The sequence below is a fragment of the Erinaceus europaeus genome, chromosome 6 (genome assembly GCF_950295315.1).
Source record: "Erinaceus europaeus chromosome 6, mEriEur2.1, whole genome shotgun sequence".
Classification (NCBI taxonomy): Eukaryota; Metazoa; Chordata; class Mammalia; order Eulipotyphla; family Erinaceidae; genus Erinaceus; species Erinaceus europaeus.
This window is the reverse complement of record NC_080167.1, coordinates 15,913,076-15,932,031: the sequence shown is the minus strand read 5'-3', so window position 1 is coordinate 15,932,031 and position 18,956 is coordinate 15,913,076. Positions and strand designations below refer to the sequence as shown.

At 40.7% G+C, this 18,956-nt stretch overlaps 1 protein-coding gene across 3 annotated transcripts in view; it reads left to right on the top strand.

Moving 5' to 3' along the window:
- Nucleotides 1-18,650, top strand: part of ZCCHC8 (zinc finger CCHC-type containing 8) — a 28,381-nt gene extending 9,731 nt beyond the window's left edge. For 2 of the 3 annotated variants that reach the window (XM_060193171.1, XM_060193172.1), the window contains exons 6-14: nucleotides 2,406-2,509; nucleotides 2,625-2,690; nucleotides 3,234-3,294; nucleotides 5,116-5,258; nucleotides 7,064-7,206; nucleotides 9,553-9,674; nucleotides 13,109-13,195; nucleotides 13,472-13,586; nucleotides 16,721-18,650. In XM_060193171.1, coding sequence (XP_060049154.1) covers nucleotides 2,406-2,509; nucleotides 2,625-2,690; nucleotides 3,234-3,294; nucleotides 5,116-5,258; nucleotides 7,064-7,206; nucleotides 9,553-9,674; nucleotides 13,109-13,195; nucleotides 13,472-13,586; nucleotides 16,721-17,496 — 1,617 coding nt within the window. In that variant the 3' untranslated portion in view covers nucleotides 17,497-18,650. The remainder of the gene's footprint in view (nucleotides 1-2,405; nucleotides 2,510-2,624; nucleotides 2,691-3,233; nucleotides 3,295-5,115; nucleotides 5,259-7,063; nucleotides 7,207-9,552; nucleotides 9,675-13,108; nucleotides 13,196-13,471; nucleotides 13,587-16,720) is intronic. The other variant, XM_060193173.1, reaches the window with a different exon arrangement.
- The last annotated feature ends 306 nt before the right edge of the window (nucleotides 18,651-18,956 follow it).

Sequence of the window (18,956 nt, the reverse complement as noted above, 5' to 3'; positions counted from 1 at the left end):
TCCAACAACAATGACATCAGTAAGAACAACAATAATAACAAGGACGATGGTAAACAACAAGGGCAACAAAATGGGGAAAAATGGCCTCCAGGGGCAGTGAATTCATAGTGCAGGCACTGAGCCCCATCAAAAACCCTGGAGACTATATATATATATATATATATATATATAATTTGCTAACTGCTTTTGTGCTAGGGACTGTTGTATTGTTCGGGGACTGGGAAGAGGGGCATCTTGCATAAATCCATGCTCTCAGTGAATTAGGCTCCAGTGAAGCAAGGTATGCTCTGAAGTAAAACAAAGTAGGGCAAGACTATCTGTAGGTTTGCATTGTGAATAATGAGTGACTGCCTCTCTGAACTAAGATCTGAATAAATTGATGGTGTTAGTAATACTGAGGTTTGATTTGAGAGAACTCTGGAAGTTAGGAAATGTGGAAAGATCTGAAGCAGAAGCAAGTGAGAACTGGTTGTATTGTACCTGGTACTACAGTAAGCTTATTAGATAGAGATATCTCTCCTGAAGGCACTATTATTTAACAGGTGAGGGAACAGACATGGCCAGTTAAGGTTGGGGTACAAAGAGACTCATGCTTGAGGTTCCAGAGTTCCAGGTTCAGTCCCCCGAAACTCCATGAACCAGAGCTGAGCAGTGCTCTGGTAAAAAAAAATAATAAATGAATAAATAATAATAATAAAAAGTTAAGTGACTGGAGAATGTTATGCATGTACAAACTATTGTATTTACTGTTGAATGTAAAACATTAATTCCCCAATAAAGAAATAAAAAAAAAGTAAAAGCATGAACAATTAACAAGAAAATTAAAATATTTTGTGAGAAAAAAAAAAGTTAAGTGACTTATCAGTAGTCTCTAAGTCAGTAAGTGACAGACACAGTTTCCTTTTCTTTGTAAAGTTATTTATTGGGGTGGGGGGTTAGGTGATGACAAACCTGGTTGAGTGCATACGTTGTAATGTGCAAGGACCTGTGTTCGAACGCCCAGTCCCCACCTGCTGGGGGAAAGCTTTGCAAGTGGTGAAGTTGTGCTGCAGCTGTCTCTTTCTCTTTCCCTATCTCCCCCCTACCCTCTCAATCTCTGGCTGTCTATCCAATAAAGATGATAATTTCTTTTTTTCTTTTCTTTTCTTCTTTTTTTTTTTACCACAGCACTGCTCAGCTCTGGCATATATGTATGTGGAAGCTGAAAACCAATTAAGAAATTGGTGTGGGGAGTCGGGCTGTAGCGCAGTGGGTTAAGCGCAGGTGGCGCAAAGCACAAGGATGGTGTAAGGATCCGGGTTCGAGCCCTGGCTCCCCACCTGCAGGGGCTTCACAAGTGGTGAAGCAGGTCTGCAGGTGTTTTATCATTCTCTCCCCCTCTCTGTCTTCCCCTCCTCTCTCAATTTCTCTCTGTCCTATCCAACAATGATGACAATAATAATAACTACAACAATAAAACAAGGGCAACAAGAGGGAATAAATAAATTAAATAAATAAATAAATAATTGGTGTGGGCATGGCTAGATAGCATAATGGTTATACAGAGGGACTCTGGTGCCTGAGGCTCCAAAGTCCCAGGTTCAATCCCCTGCACCACCATAAACCAGAGCTGGGCAGTACTTTGGAGAAAGAAAGAAAGAAAGAAAGAAAGAAAGAAAGAAAGAAAGAAAGAAAGAAAGAAAGAAAGAAAGAAAGAAAGAAAGAAAAAGAAAGGAAGGAAGAAAGAAAGGAAGGAAGGAAGAAAGAAATTGGTGTGATACTCTCAGGTGAGAGAAAATAGGGCCTAATCTCAGACAAAGATGACAGTGGTGGTGACTTGATTTCCTCAAATGACTCAGTAAAAAATTAAAAGGACAAAGTGATATGTACACACAAAAAGATTATTTAACAATTGTTGAATCTAGATACATGAGTGTTCATAAAACTGATTTTTTTCTTCGACTTCTCTGCATATAAATTTTCCTCAAAATCAGAAGGAAAAGAAGAGATTAACTGGATAGAGAAGAAATAGAATGGAGAAAATAGTAACTTTCCTGACGTTCTAGCTACAAAGAGACACAATGAAATGGAGAAATTAAAAAAAAAAAAATATATATATATATATACAAACCAAGGGTTATTTTATTTATTTTTGTTTAAGCTGGGAGAGGATTTTACTGATAATAATGAGGAAAAAAAGAGGATAGAAATAAAGAGGAAAGATTCAGTAATCTAGGAGACAGGAGAATCTAAAGATACAGCTTTTGTTTACACCTTAAAAATCTGTCTCCTTTAACTAGGGGATTGATTATTCTGATCATTTCATCCAAAAATAAACTGTTAGAACAATTAAAATAGTCTTACATTATTTAATGTCTTTCTTCCTGCATTTTCAAATAGCAATATTTTTGACTTGTTTTCTGCAGGTTATAGGAAGTGTCCTGTATTTTACTAATTTTTGCCTTGATAAATTGGGGCAACCGCTACTAAATGAAAACCCTCAGCTTACCGAAGGATGGGAAATACCCAAGTATCCTACATAGTGAATGAAGATCTTTGCATCTTGCCACTAAGTTCACCTTTTTAAAAAAACTTACCAAATTTTGCAGACTATGATAACTATTCCTTAATAAAGTTCACTAAAGGTACCAGCAAGTCTTCAGCCACATTGTTTCTCTAGAAGGGCAAGAAATACAAGTAAAGGCAAAAAGGTTTGTGTGGAGAGTTGTTTTTGTTTTCTTCTTTTTTAACCACAATGATAAACTGTTACCTGAGAAAGTTAACATTGTTTACTGCTGACTTACTGTCAAATAAATGACAGCCTGAGTTAGGCTTTCAATATATAGGCATATGTTTAATGTTTAAATCAATCATACGTTTATTGGAATTCTGTGGATCACAAATAATGTGCCTGGGTGGGTGGCAAAGTGTGATTGTTGCTGACAATTTGATTGCTATCTTATAACCCTCTGCTCCCTTCCACATTACCTAGAGGTAATATGATCTTGTTTGCCTTAATTTTTATGTTTTTAGCCACTGGAAAAAACTCAGGTAATCTGTGAGGAACACAATCTTTAAAAATGCAATTTGTTTAAACCACTAAGTACAGGTGAAAGTGTGTACTCACTGTTGCAGATAATAGTAATCTGTGACCTATGTGCTTGTCTCTCTGATAACAGCTTGCTATCATTTAGAATTTTACTGGTTTGCTTTTATATTTATATTGTGAAAATCTTTGTTTTCTGACCAAATAGGCCAAAGCCTCACTGTTTCAATTGTGGTTCTGAGGATCATCAGATGAAAGAGTGTCCAATGGTAACTTTCTTATTTTATATATACATAGTCTTTGAAACATATTTTGAACATATTTGTAACATTATGATATGAAGAAGCATACACTTTTTAATAGCCCTCAAATTTGAAATGTTTCAAAATTCATCATTCTCAGGGGCTGGGCAGTGGTGCTCCCAGGTGAGCATACACATTACCATGCACTAAGTTCAGGATTCAAGCCGCGGCCGTTACCACCGCTCACACCCACCCCTCCCTGTCCCCACCTACAAGGGAGAAAACTTCACGAACAGTGAAGTGGTGCTGCTGGTGTCTCTTTCCTCTCTCTCTCCCCCTCCCTCCCTCCCTCCCTCTCAGTTGTGTGTGTGTGTGTGTGTGTGTGTGTGTGTGTGTTAGTGCTCCTCTTCAAGGGAAGTAGTTCAGCTGGTAGATCACAGAGCTTACATGCCTGAGATCCCCAGTTTGACACCCAGTGCTGCATGTATCAGTGTAGTAGTCTGGTTTTTTATTGTTTGTTTCTCTCCCTCCCTCTAGTAGAATTAGCTCATATGAAATAAAAAGAAATTTTTTTTGGTTTTTTAATCCATATTTAAACTTCAAAGCACTTTTTTCTTTTTTGCTGGTTATCGCTAGAGCTCATGCCAGCTTTATGAATCTACCAATCTCAATGGCCATTTTTTCCTTTTCTTTATATTAGTCTTAATAGGACAGAGAAATGGGGAAATAAGGAGAGAGAAAGAGAGACACTTGCAGGTGTGTTTCACCACTTGTGAAGTACCCCTACAGGTGGGGAGCAGGAGCTGGAGCCTGGTTCCTTCTGCCCGGTAATATGTACACTTAACCGATGCATCCCCACCCAGCCACTAAGACACTAATTGGGGGTCGGGCAGTAGTACAGCGGGTTAAGCGCAGGTGGTGCAAAGTGCAAGGACTGGCATAAGGATTCCTGTTTGAGCCCCAGGTTCCCACCTGCAGTGGGGCCACTTCACAGGTGGTGAAGCAGGTCTGCAGGTGTCTTTCTCTCCCCCTCTCTATCTTCCCCTCCTCTTTCCATTTCTCTCTGTCCTATCCAACAACGACATCAATAACAACAACAATAAAACAAGGGCAACAAAGGGGATAATAAATAAATATGCTTGAGAGTCCAGTGCTTCATCCACCATACCATCTCCTTGACCACTTTATTTATTTATTTATTTATTTTTTAGCCAGAGCACTGCTCAAGTCTGGCTTAGGTGGTGTGATGTATTGAACTTTTTAGCCTGAAGCACTGAAGCTAAATAGGTTCAATCCTCACCATAAGCCAGAACTGAGCAGTGCCCTGGTAAACATAAATAAATAAAAATTATTATAGTATATATCTTAAAATGGGGAGTCAGGCGGTAGCACAGTGGGTTAAGTGCACATGGCACAAAGCAAAAAGACGGGTTTAAGGATCTTGGTTCGAGCCTCCGGCTCCCCACCTGCAGGGGAGTTGCTTCACAGCCGGTGAAGCAAGTCTGCATGTGTCTTTCTCTCTCTCTCTGTCTTCCCATCCTCTCTCCATTTCTCTGTGTCCTATTCAACAGTGACTATTAATAACTACAACAGTAAAAAAAAAAATTTTAATGAAATATATTGCTCTGTATTCAAAATTAATGTACTCTTAAAGGTTAATTTTTATAGTTTATTCTAAAACTGATTTTGTCTTGAAGCAATATTAAGTTAAACTGACAACTCTCTTCCTTGCTTATTTTTATAAAATATTTACCTTTTATACCTGTCATAGGTTAAAACAGAGTGCTTTATTTTCCAAAATACTTCTGAATTACTGATATATTTCTTTTCAACTGGATTGCTATTTAGCCTCGGAATGCTGCTCGAATCAGTGAAATGAGAAAAGAGTATATGGATGCCTGTAGTGAAACAGTCAATCAGAATTTTCAGCAGCGATATCATGCAGAAGAGGTAGAAGAAAGATTTGGAAGATTCAAACCAGGAGTTATTAGGTACTTCTGTCATTTTACCATTGAATGTGCCTTCTGTTTCTGATGTATTATGTTCTGTGCATCTTCGGGGTAATTGTCATCATTATCTCTAATTGTGGCAAAATTTTAGGTACTACATCTCAGTTTATACTAAAACATTTACTGAAATCTTAACTACAATCTCTAGCACTACTCTAAGCCAGAGCTGAGCAGTACTCTTGTTTCATAAAGGAGGTGGGGTGGGCCCTGGTGAAGTAGTTCACCTGGATAATACACTGCTTTGCTCTGTGCATGACCCTGTTACCCGGGTTCGAGCCCAGCCGCATTAAATGAATCTTCAGTGCTGTAGTCTTTTTAACTCTCTACCTCTCTGTCTTTATTAAGGGAAGAAGGGGGAGGGTAGAATGCACACACTACCAGGCATGAGGACCCAAGGCTGTAGATGTCTGTCTCTCCCCCTCTGCGTGCCTTTGTTTGTTTTTAACACATTTTACAACTTTTTTTTTTTAATTGCCACCAGGGTTAGCTATCACTGGGGCTTGGTGCTGGATTCACCACTCCTGGCAGCTTTCCCCCTCCCCCCTTTTTCCTCTTTAACTTTTTTTATTAGACAGGAGATAGAGAAATTGAGAGAGGATGGGGAGATAGAGAGAGAGAGACATCTGCGGTGAGGAGTGGGGGCTCAAACCCCAGTCCTTGCACTTGGTAATAATGTGTGCCACTGCCCAGCCCCTTCTTTATTTGTTGGGTAGAGACAGAGACATCAAAAAGGAAGAGGAGAGAGTGGGGGAGAGAAATACACCTACAGTATTACTTCACTGCTTATACAGCTTACCCTGCAGGGAGGAGAGCCGGGGCTTGAAACTGGGCTCTTACACATTGTAATGTGTGTGCTCAACCAGGTGTGCCTGGCTCCTCCTCCTCTTTCTTGTTCTCTGTTAGGAAATATAGTGGGGGAATGGAGGGGGGGGCTGAGGAGAAGGAAATAGTCACTAGGAGTGGTAGAGTCCTTGTGTGAGCACCAAGCCCCAGCAATAACACTGTTGACAAATAATATTTTTGATAAATACATTTTAAATTAATTTTCTTAAGATTTTATTTATTTGTTTATTTATTAATGAGAAAGTAGGAAGAGAAAGAAAGAACCAGACATCACTCTGGCACATGTGCTGCTGGGGATTGAACTCAGGACCTCATGCTTGAGAGTTTGTTTTACCCACTCCACCACCTCCCGGACCACTTAAATTAACTTTAATGAAAAAAAGATGCAGAGAGAGAGAGAGAGATCTGAATACTGCTCAGTTCTGACTTACGGTAGTTCCTAGGTATTGAACTCCGGAGCGCAGGCTTAGATAAAGCTAATGTCCTATCTTCTCAGTCCTAAAAAAGAAATCTTCACTATTTATTAGTCACCATATCACATGCTAATGCTATGTAATGTAAGACATAGACGTCCTGGGAGTCGGGCTGTAGTACAGCGGGCTAAGCGCAGGTGGCGCAAAGCACAAAGACCGGCATAAGGATTCCGGTTCGAGCCCCGGCTCCCCACCTGCAGGGGAGTCGCTTCACAGGCGGTGAAGCAGGTCTGCAGGTGTCTATCTTTCTCTCCTCCTCTCTGTCTTCCCCTCCCTCTCTCCATTTCTCTCTGTCCTATCCAACAACAACAATAATAACTACAACAATAAAAAAAAAAAAAAAACAAGGGCAACAAAAGGGAATAAATAAATAAAATAAAAATATTTAAAAAAAAAAAAAAGACATAGACGTCCTTTAAATATAAAAGTATGTGTGTGTTTTTACCTTTTTTTCTTCCCCTTTTCATTTAGTGAGGAGCTTCAGGATGCTTTGGGTGTAACAGATAAGAGTCTTCCACCTTTCATATATCGAATGCGCCAGCTAGGGTACCCACCTGGGTGGCTTAAAGAAGCTGAATTGGAGAATTCAGGACTTGCACTATATGATGGGAAAGGTATAGTATATTAGCTTATAAAATTCAGCTTAACTGTTATCTTTTATTTGAAATTAAAGAATCAGGAATGGGGAAAATAGCTCGGCCATAGCACACAGGATTTGCATGTTTGAGGTCCCAGATTCAGGCCCTGGCATCACCAATAACCCTAGAACTGAGCAATACTCTGTTCTTTTATAAAATTAAATCTTTAGGGCGCCAGCAGGTGGCACACCTGGTTAAGCAAACATAGTATAAAGTGCAAGGAACCATGCAAAGATCTGTTTGAACCCCTGGCTCCCCACCTGAATAAGGATCACTTCACAAGCACTGAAGCAGGTCTGCGGGTGTCTGTCTTTTACTCTCCCTGTCTATCTTCCCCTCCCTTCTCAGTTTCTGTCCTATGCAGTTAAATTGGCCATAGGAAGAGTGGATTTGTAATGCTGGTACCAAGCCCCAGCAAGGACTCTGGGGGCAAAAACAAATAAATAAATATAAATCTTTGGATTTTCTTAGGGCAGCAGTGCCCAATGGTCTAAGCAGATACACCTGAATAAAGATAAATAAATAAGACATCTTTTATGGTGGTTTATACAACACACTTGTTCAGTCTTCATCACCACTGTAAGCGAGAAGTGAAGAGTCTCTGGTAAAAACAACTAACAAACAGGGGCCAGGCAGTGGTGTACCTGGTTAAGTGTACACATTGCAGTGTGCACGGACCCAGGTTCAAGCCCTGCAGGGCTGCAGGTGTCTGTCTCTCTCCCTCTCTGTCTCCCCCCTTCCCTCTCAGTTTCTCTCTGTCTCTATCCAACAAATAAATGGCAGCCTAGGAGTTGTCTCAGTACTTAAAGGTACTTTAAGGTACCTAAAGTACTCAAGTACTTTAAGTACTCTCAAGTACTTAAATTTAAAGGTACTTGCGGTCTCTAGTTACATTTCTACATACTCCAGAGTGTTTAGTTTACTTGGACAGAGATTCTTTAGTCAAAACATTATGAATAATTTATAATTGCAGATTTTATTTACTGGATAGAGAATAATTGAGAGTTTAGGAAGAGAAGAGAGGGGGCCAGGCAGTAGTGCACATGGCATGAAGGGCAAGGACCCGTGTAAGGAAGAGGAAGAAAGAGATACCTACAGCTCTGCTTCACCGCTTACAAAGTTTCCCTAGTTAAGGTGGAAACCACGGGCTTGACCCTGTGACCTTGCACATGCTAATATGTGTGCTCAACTGATTGCCCCACCGCCTGGTCCCTCTTCTACTCTAAACACTGGCTGGGGGCTGGGTGGTGGCTTACGGAGTTAAGTGCACATGATGCGAAGCACAGGGACCGTGTTGAGCCCCCGGCTCCCTACCTGCAGGGAAGGGTCACTTCACAAGTGGTGAAGCAGGTCTACGGTGTCTACCTTTCCCCTTCACTATCTTCCCTTCCTCTCTTGATTTCTGTCTGTCCTATCCAACAACAACAACAGCAATACCAACAACAATAACAATAATACAACAACAAGGGCAACAAAAATGGCCTCCAGGAACAGTGGGTTTGTAGTGCAGGCACAGAGTCCTAGTAATAACCCTGGAGGGGAGAAAGAAAAAGAAATCACCGGCACATAGTCAATATATAAATATTTTAATTTGAAGGAGGGATACAGAGAGAAAGATAAAAACATTGCTCAGCTCTGGTACTAGGGATTGAACCTGAGACCTTGGAGCCTCAGCCATGAACGTTTTTTTTGCAGTATTATGCTATCTCCCCAGACTGAGCCAAGATTAACCGTATTTTTGTTAAAATAAATGTCAACGCTAGGTGTTAGTGAAACATCTGGTTAAGCATACATATTACAGAGCACAAGGAACCGGTTTCAGACCCCCTTTTGCTGGGGGAAAGCTTCACAAGCAGTGATGCATTGCTACAGATATCTCTCTCTCTCCTTCCCTCCCTCCCCCATCTTTCTCTTCCCTCTTGATTTCTGTCTCTTTTTAATAAATAATAACTAAGTAAAATAGAATAAAGACTTTTAAAGTGGGGCCGAGTGGTGGCATACCTGATTGAGCACACATACTACAATGCACAAGGACCCCGGTTCAAGCCCCCAGTCCCCACCTGCAGGGGAGAAGCTTCACAAGCGGTGGTGAAGCAGTATTCCAAGTGTCACTATCTCTGTCCCTCTGTATCACCCCCTTCCCTCTCAATTTCTGGCTGTCTCTAGCCAATAAATCAGTAAAGATAATAAAAATTTTTTTAAAGACTTTAAGTCAATATTGTTTTAAGATTTTAATTAGTAATTTGGACAAATTATAATTAAATCCATTCCCTGAATAATTCCATTGCCATGAGTATTAACTCTTCTGATGGTCTTTAATAGATGGTGCTGATGGGGAAACCGAAGCTGGAGAAGTACAGCATAATAGAAATGTCACCTATGATCTCTCAAAATTGGTAAACTATCCAGGTTTTAATATATCTACTCCCAAAGGAATTCCAGATGTAAGTATACTGCTTTTCTCCCTCTTGTAATGCACATTAGTTTGTTTAAAGATTGTTAAAAAATGTTAACATACAGCATTTGTTTATATAGAAGTAAATGTGTAACATATATTTAACTCAACTTCATATACATTAATTAGAATCTTTTTAAAGTTTTCCTTGTATTTTTATTATTTAAAATTTTTTTTTACATTTATTTATTCCCTTTTGTTGTCCGTGTTGTTTTTTTATTGTTGTAGTTACTATCGATGTCATTGTTGTTGGATAGGACAGAGAGAAATGGAGAGAGGAGGGGAAGACAGAGAGGAGGAGAGAAAGATAGACACCTGCAGACCTGCTTCACTGCCTATGAAGCGACTCCCCTGCAGGTGGGGAGCCGGGGGCTCGAACCGGGATCTTTATGCCGGTCCTTGCGCTTGGCGCCACCTGCGCTTAACCCGCTGTACTACCGCCCAACTCCCTTTTTCTATTATTTTAAGTTAATACAAGAGAGTGAGAGAATCAGAGCATCACTATGGCACATAGGGTACGGGGGAACAAATTCAGAACCTTAATGCTTGCTAGTTCAGCACCCTACATACTGGCCCCTTTCCAAACTCAGATTTCTCATTCTATATGAGGATGTAAATACACTCTTTCCCAGTTTTTATACTATGCTAATTCAGTGTATTTTTTTAAATATTTATTTATTCCCTTTTGTTGCCCTTGTTGTTTTATTGTTGGAGTTCATATTGTTGTTATTGATGTTGTTGTTGGATAGGACAGAGAGAAATGGAGAGAGGAGGGGAAGACAGAGAGGGGAGAGACAGACACCTACAGACCTGCTTCAGTGCTTATGAAGCGACTCCCCTGCAGGTAGGGAGCTGGGAGTTTAAACCAGGATCCTTACGCTGGTCCTTGTGCTTTGCGCCACCTGCGCTTAACCCCCTGCGCTATCGCCCGAGTCCCGCTAATTCAATATTTAACTACTATGGTGATGCTAGTGATTTCTTGTTACTGGGGCTTCACCACTCTAGGCTGACTGTTTCAGAGAGAGACAGAGAAAGACACCACAGCAACAAAGCTTCCTTCAATATGGTGGAGTATGGACTTTAACCTAAATAATACTCATAACAAAGTAAGCATACTATCCCAGTGTGCTGTCTTGCCTGCCTACTTGGTAGTGATTTATTTATTTTGCTTCTGGGTTTATCACTGGGTCTAGGTGCCGGCGTTATGAATCCACTGCTCCTGGTGGCCATTTTGTGGATAGAACAAAGAGAAATTGAGAGGAGAGGGAGATACAGACATTTGCAGGCCTACTTCACCACTTGTAAAGCATTCCAGATACAGTTGGGAAGCCGGGGGCTCAAACCTGGATACTTGCATGGTTCCTTACACTTCATACTGTGTGCTTAACTGGGTATGCCACCACCTGGCCCTCGTGGTTTGTTTTTTACTGTATTTTTAAAAATTTGACTATTCATACATTTAAATTTTTTATGTTTATTTTCCCTTTTGTTGCCCTTGTTTTTTATTGTTGTTGTAGTTATTATTGTTGTTGCTATTGATGTCATCGTTGTTAGATAGGACAGAGAGAAATGGAGAGAAGAGGGGAAGACAGAGGGGGAAAGAAAGACAACAATAATAACCACAACAACAATTAAAAAAAAATAACAAGGGCATCAAAAGGGGGAAAAAGTCAGAAGGCGGGGGCCAGGCCGTAGCGCATCTGGTTAAGCATGCGTGGCACAGAGCTCAAGGACCAGCGGAAGGATCCTGGTTCGAGCCCTGGGCTCCCCACCTGTAGGGGAGTTGCTTCACAAGTGGTGAAGCAGATCTGCAGGTGTGTCTGTCTTTCTCTCCCCCTCTCTGTCTTCCCCTCCTCTCTCCATTTCTCTCTGTCCTATCCAACAACAACAGCAGTGACAATAATAACAAGGGCAACAAAAAGGGGGAAAAAATGCCCTCCAGGAGCAGTGGATTCATAGTGCAGGCACTGAGCCCCAGCAGTAACCCTGGAGGCAAAAAATAAATGAAATAATTTTTTTTTTAAAGTCAGAAGGCCTCAATTTATTTATTTAGCATATTAGTGTTAAATTCTGACTGTTGTAGTGCCCAGAATCAAGCCTGGAGTCTTTCACATGGAAGTCCAGTGCACTGCCATTCTCACCTCCCCAGCCCCAGGTTCAGAGTTCCGTGAACAGTTACTAAGACAAATGTGTGATTAATTAAGAGCTATTTTAAATTGTGTGGAAGCCATCAGTGCCTCAGAAAATGTCCAACAACCAGTCTATCTTAGTTTCCTCTTGTAGTGCTTAATAAACATAATTTTTCAAGTTACACCCTTTGACTTAAATGACCAGACCCTCTGGCTTTAGCCAAACCCCATAGTGATTACTGAGAATCACAGTTAAATGTACTATTTGAGATCAGAGAGAAATGAATGGTGTTGAACTGTAAAGATTAGTACTCAGTTAGGAAAGGGAAAGAGGAAAGAAATTAGGATGTATAGCAAGAGGATGGGGGGCATCAGGGCTAGTTCAACATGTAGAACACAATATTTCTGTGAGCGAGACCCCACAAGTCTAACAGGTTGAATCCCTGGCACTGCCATGATAGTATTCTCTGCTCTCTCTCTCTCTCTCTCTCTCTCTCGCTATCTCTCTCTCTCTCTCTTACATAAAGAGGGTATGTATGTGGAGAAATGAACAGTGAACTGTGCTAGTGTGTGCTGAGAGAGCCAAGTGTAGTAGAACCATTGGGGTCCCCTTTTTTGTATATATTTTCCTTTCTTTATTTTTAAATAATTTATTTACTCATGAGAAAGATAAGCGCACGAGAGAGAGAGAGAGAGAGAGAGAGAAAGAACCAGACATCACTCTAGCACATGTGCTGCCGAAAATCGAACTCAGGACCTCATGGTTGAGAATCCAGTGCTTTATCCACTGCACCACCTCCCGCACCACTATATTTTATGTATTTATTGGGTAGAGACAATAATAGATGAGCTAATGGAGGGGGAGAGAAAGACACCTGCAGAACTCCTTCACTGCTAATGAAACTTCCTCCCTGCAGGTGAGGACTGAGGTCTTATACCTGAGTCTTCTTTGCTCATTGTAACATGTTTGCCCAACCAGGTGTGCCACTGCCCAGCTCCCTGGAGTTCACATCTTTACTGCCTGTAACTTCTACTTGTGAAAGTGTTTTTGGGTCAAGTAGTTTCTGTTGGGTAGTCTTATTATCAAGTCCTGATCATTTTACTGTCAGAGCTGTGTTTCATATTCCTTCAGGGCACTATTGTTTTCATTAGTTCTCCCTTCCCCACCCACAGGAAAAAGCACTTGTGAAGCAGGAGTAGAATTTGAGAGTTCTGCTTTATCTCTTTTGAGCAGAATTTCAAAATATGTTTTCCAAGTGTATGCTTTTCTTTCTTTTTTTTTTTTCATCATTAGGAATGGAGAATGTTTGGTTCTATACCAATGCAAGCATGTCAACAGAAGGAAGTGTTTGCCAACTACCTTACTTCCAACTTCCAAGCGGTAACTAGATTTCCAGAGTGGGTTTTTTGTTTTGTTTGTTTTTTGACATTTTATTGCATATATCTGTGGAAATTTTGTGATTTGTTAAAATCTTTATTGCTTTTTCTTGTTTTGCATATAGAGCACTATGCTTGCTCATAAATCAAAAGGAAAAAGGTAGCTAAACTTACCAGTTACCAGGGCTTAGCTCCAGATTGGGTTTCTATATCACATTTAAATGAGTTAATGATTCGATTTCCTCCATCTAATTTGGGTTTTGTTTGGCTACTGTATTAGCCGAATGTGAAATCTGGCAGCAAGAGGTCTTCATCTCAGTCCAGCCCTGGGAGTCCAAAGAAGCACAAGGGGACTAGCTCTGCAGCCTCGCCTACGGACATGGAGTTGGACTCTGGTAAGCTTGCTTGCTTGCTTGCTTCTTTCCCTCCTCCCTTTCTTTCTTTCTTTTAGTTTTTATTTATAAAATGGAAATATTGACAAGACCATAGCATAAGAAGGGTACAACTCCACACAGTTCCCACCGCCAGAAGTCCATATCCCATTCCCTCCCTTGATAGCTAACCATTCTTTATCCCTCTGGGAGTATGGACCCAGGACCATTATGGTGTGCAGAAGGTGAGATGTCTGGCTTCTGTAATTGCTTCCGCGAAACCTGGGTGTTAATGGGAAGCGGGGCTCCAGGACATATTGGTGGGATCATCTGCCCAGCAAAGTCAGTTTGGCATCATGATAGCATCTAGAACCTGGTGGCAGTGTAATGAAGCTGAATTGTTGACATTCCATGCCTGACATCTCTGGATGCAGTCTGAAGTGAAGCATGCCAAGGTGGTACTGGTTGCATTAGTTGGGTTGGGATCAACAGTATTAGTTAATATGAATTGGGAGAAGCATGCAGGAAAGTGAACCCCACCCTAGAGGTTTCAGGACTGGGAGAAATACTGGCTTTATAGAGAAAGGGGAAGATTCCTGCTATCTTAGGGTCTAAGAAGACAATAGATGTCGGGGGGTTAGTGCAGCAGGTTAAGCACATGTGGTGCAAAACGCAAGGACCGGCATAAGGATCCCAGTTCGAGCCCCCGGCTCCTCACCTGCAGGGGAGGGAGTCACTTCACAGGCAGTGAAGCATGTCAGCAGGTGTCTTATCTTTCTCTCCCCTTCTCTGTCTTCCCCTTCTCTCTCCATTTCTCTCTGTCCTATCCAACAGCGATGACATCAATAACTACAGTAATAAAACAAGGGCAACAAAAGAGAATAAAGAAGTATTAAAAAAAAAAAAAGAAGAAGACAGTAGATAGTTATTGCTATAACCAAATCATTTGGCAATCGGGTTAACTTTGAAAAATCCCATTGTTAGTATTTGCTGTAGCATATGAGATCTCACCATTATTTATGTCCTTTTATGCTATTTACGTATAGCTGCATCTTATAAAGGAACACCACTAGTTGCTTCTGTTCTCCCTGGTCTAAGCTTTTAGGAGATTGAATATTTCAAAGACCAAGTCATTATTAGAAATGTATTAACAGGGAGTTGGGCGGTGGCACAGCGTGTTAAGCGCACATGGCGTGAAGCCCAAGGACTGGCCTAAGGATCCCATTTCAAGCCCCTGGCTCCCCACCTATAGGGGAGTCGCTTCATAAGCAGTGAAGCAGGTCTGCAGGTGTCTTATCTTCCCCTCCTCTCTCCATTTCTCTCTGTCCTATCCAATAACGACAACAATAATAACTACAACAAAAAAAGGGCAACAAAAGAATAAATATTTAAAATTTGAGCCCACTGTTAAAATTCAATCTGATTACCAATTTGAAGTCTTAAGTGTTTAAATTGAAGGAGCATATACTCAGAGCTATTGTCTATGCATCAAAAAGTTTGAGACATTCAATCCATTTTTCCCCTCATATAAATTGAATAGTGATTTGTGAAACTATAAGTTGGGAGTCGGGCTGTAGCGCAGCAGGTTAAGTGCAGGTGGTGCAAAGCACAAGGACCAGCATAAGGATCCCGGTTCGAACCCCGGCTCCCCACCTGCAGGGGAGTCGCTTCACAGGCGGTGAAGCAGGTCTGCGGGTGTCTATCTTTATCTCCTCCTCTCTGTCTTCCCCTCCCCTCTCCATTTCTCTCTGTCCTATCCAACAACGACAACAACAATAATAACTACAACAATAAAACAAGGGCAACAAAAGGGAATAAATAAATAAAATATTTTTTTTTAAAGAAACTATAAGTTAATGGGAGTATATTTTAACACTATTCCCCCTCCACTAAAGGTCTGTGTCTCATTCTCCCCACCCCCATGAAAGCTGAACATCTGCCCTCACCCTATACCCAGAGATTTTTACTTTGGTGCCATACTCCAAACTCAGATTCTGCTTTGAGTTTCCCTTTCTGTTTTCTCAACTTCTGTTTATGAGTGGGATCATCCCATACTCGTCTTTGTCTTTCTGACTTAGGTCACTTAACATAATTCATTCTAGATCCATCCAAGATGCGTCAGGGAAGGTGGGTTCATCATTGTTAATAGCTGCATAGTTCTTTCTTTCTTTATAACATTTTTTTTGTTAAATTTATTGATGTGATAGAGATAGAACCTGGAAGGGAGATAGGGTGAAGATTCATGAAGATTCTGCTCTGCAGATGGGAACCAGGGTATTGGACCCGGGGCCCTGAATGTGGTAATGTATGTGCTGTGCCATGTGCACCACCACAGCTCCGTGTCTTATTTTTTATGTGCTGCTAGCGATCCAGCCCAGAGGCTCGCATATGCAAGGTATGCACTCTAACACACTCAACCCCTAAGGACAGCAAGAATAACAACAACAACAAAAACAAACAAACAAGGGCAACAAAAGGGAATAAGTAAATAAATAAATTTTTTTAATTAATGAATAAAAGGTTAAACATTCCCAACACATCCATCCAAAAAGATCTGTGTACACATATGTTCTTGGCAGCACGATTTGTAAAAAAAAAAAAAAAAAAAACAGCAAGAAATAGAAAGGAAAACAGATAAAGGAGGGAGAGACAGAGAAATACCTGCAACACTGTTTCACCACTTGTGATACTTAGCCATTATACCGTCTACCCAGCCTATCCCAAGGGGTCATATTCAAATTTCTGGTGCCAAAGGATGCTGACAGCTCTCCTAGATGTCCTTTCTTTTTCCCTCCCTCCCTCCCTTCCTTCCTTCCTTCCTTCCTTCCTTCCTTCCTTCCTTCCTTTTATTTATTGGTTAGGAGAAAGATAGACACCTGCTTCACCACTCAAAAAGCATCCCCCCACCCCCTGCAGTGAGGAGTGGGGTTTCAAACCTGGGTTCTTTGCATAGTTAATATGTCTGCTTAACCAGCTGCACCACCACCCACCCACATCGAGATCTTATTAGGTGACATGAGGACATTGGCTGATGGTCATGGTTCTCCTCTCTTGAGCCAGTTTGTTTAGGCTACCGAATCTTTGACTATCCCTGAGTTTAAAGAACAAATGTAAAACTAAATGCTGTGACAACTTATAATTTAATTTTCCTATTTCAGATGTAGAGGGCCCACATGGGTCTCTGAGCAATGAAGCTTTTCAGTTTCAACCACCCTTACCACCTGGCACGCCTCCTCCTTTGCCACGGGGAACCCCACCACCCGTCTTTACCCCTCCACTCCCCAAGGGTACCCCTCCACTGACTCCCAGTGACTCACCCCAGACCAGGACATCGGCAACTATGGATGAGGACGCACTGACTCTGGAAGAACTTGAAGAACAGCAGAGACGAATATGGGCAGCCCTGGAGCAGGCAGATAGTGTAAACAGTGATTCTGATATTCCCATGGACACACCCTTAACTGGAAATTCGGTTGCCTCTTCACCTTGTCCAAATGAGCTTGATCTCCCTATTCCAGAGGGGAAAACATGTGAAAAGCATGTCCCAGAAGAGCCTGAAGTACCAGACACTTGTACAGAGAAGTCAGAAGGTGAACAGTTGTCAGTTCCAGATAGTGAGGCTACATTGACATCTCAGAAGGAAAAGGAAGAGTCTGCTCAGGTAGACCTGAAAGGTGCTCTTGATAATGGCAATGTTGTGTCGGACTGTGACGTCAGGAATGGAGGCAGCCAGCAACACCTACATGTTGACACCAGTCCTTCAACAGCCACAAAAACGCACAGTCCTGTACCTGACATGAGCAAGTTTGCAACCGGAATAACACCATTTGAATTTGAAAATATGGCTGAGTCTACTGGCATGTATCTCAGGATACGAAACTTGTTAAAGAACTCTCCTCGAAACCAGCAAAAAAACAAGAAGGCTTCTGAGTAACTGCTTGACTTAGCACAAAGAACTATTTGTCATAACTTCTGTGCTGTATTAATTAGTACTGAATAGATAAAATTGTTTGTCCCTACCATGTGTAAAAATCCATCCAAGGCTTCATTGTGATCAGGCCTATTTTAAAGACTAGAGAGATTAAGCTTGTTGGTTTACTCTATTTTATTCTTACTGATAAAAACTTGGGGCAAGGGATGTACATGAGTATGAACTGCTCCAAAGTAGTTTATTATGGTTTATACTACTTTTGGATCGTGTCTGTCAAAAAGTGATGGTTTTTATGTCTTTTGTACATTGTTTTCCCTTTCTACACTTTTGCTAATTATCCTGTATATAAGTTTATTAAATCACTTTTTAAAAGAAAAAATCTAACCATTTTAAATCCATATTTTAGCTCTGACAACCAAATGAGAAAAATCAGGGATGAGCATCTTTATTCCATTTGGGGTACTTTTGTAAATTATTCACATGCATCGGTTTTAATAACACTTATTTTTTTTTTTTGTAACTTCATTCTTCATATAAGCTTGCTATGCCAGTATGTTCATCTTTGTCTACAAAGGTTTAGTAAATAATTTTTGTATACATAATCTAAGACCTTGAATCCCAAAAAGTAATTTAAATTAAATTAGTATATAAGCTGTTTAAGTTAGGGGGGTGGATTATGTGGATACAGAAATTAGTGTAGGAATGTAAATATATGGAACTGCAAATTGGGGTGTTTTCAGTTGAATTCCAGCCTTACAGTAAAAAATAGCAAATTCTGCTACAATAATTATTTTTGAAAAAATGGAGTGTTTCTACCCTCTGTACAAAAACAAATAAATTTCTATTTGAAATCTGAAATGATGGTTTAAAATTTTGACAAAATTGGTTATGACAGCTCTTATACAGCTGAAAGTATGTCTTTTGTCTTTATGGGGAATGCTATTACATCTTTATAGTCATATCTGAGCATCTAGATGATCTTGAATTATTAGTCTCAGGTAGTGTTAGCCTGCTCTCAGTCCATTAGAGGGAGCAAAATAAAACCATTCCAAATTTAATTTCATTTTGAGAACTTGAATAATGAAGCATTTATATGAAAGGAGGAAATTTATTTTCAAGACAGAACATGCTGGAAATTGAATAAAAATTTAAATACTTTTGTCTTTTCTCTCTTTGAATTACATAATGCAATATTGTTTAATAGAAATAAAGGGGAGCTGAGCAGTGACACACCCAGTTGAGCACACATATCACCATGCATTTGGATCCAGGTTCAAGTCCCCATCTCCCACACTCGAAGGAAGAGAAGCTTCAGAAGCAGTGAAGTAGGTCTGCAAGTGTCTCCCTCCCACCCCCCTCAATTTCTCTACCCTGTCAAATAGAAGGAAAAGGGAGTCGGGCTGTAGCGCAGCGGGTTAAGTGCAGGTGGCGCAAAGCACAAGGACCGGCATAAGGATCCTGGT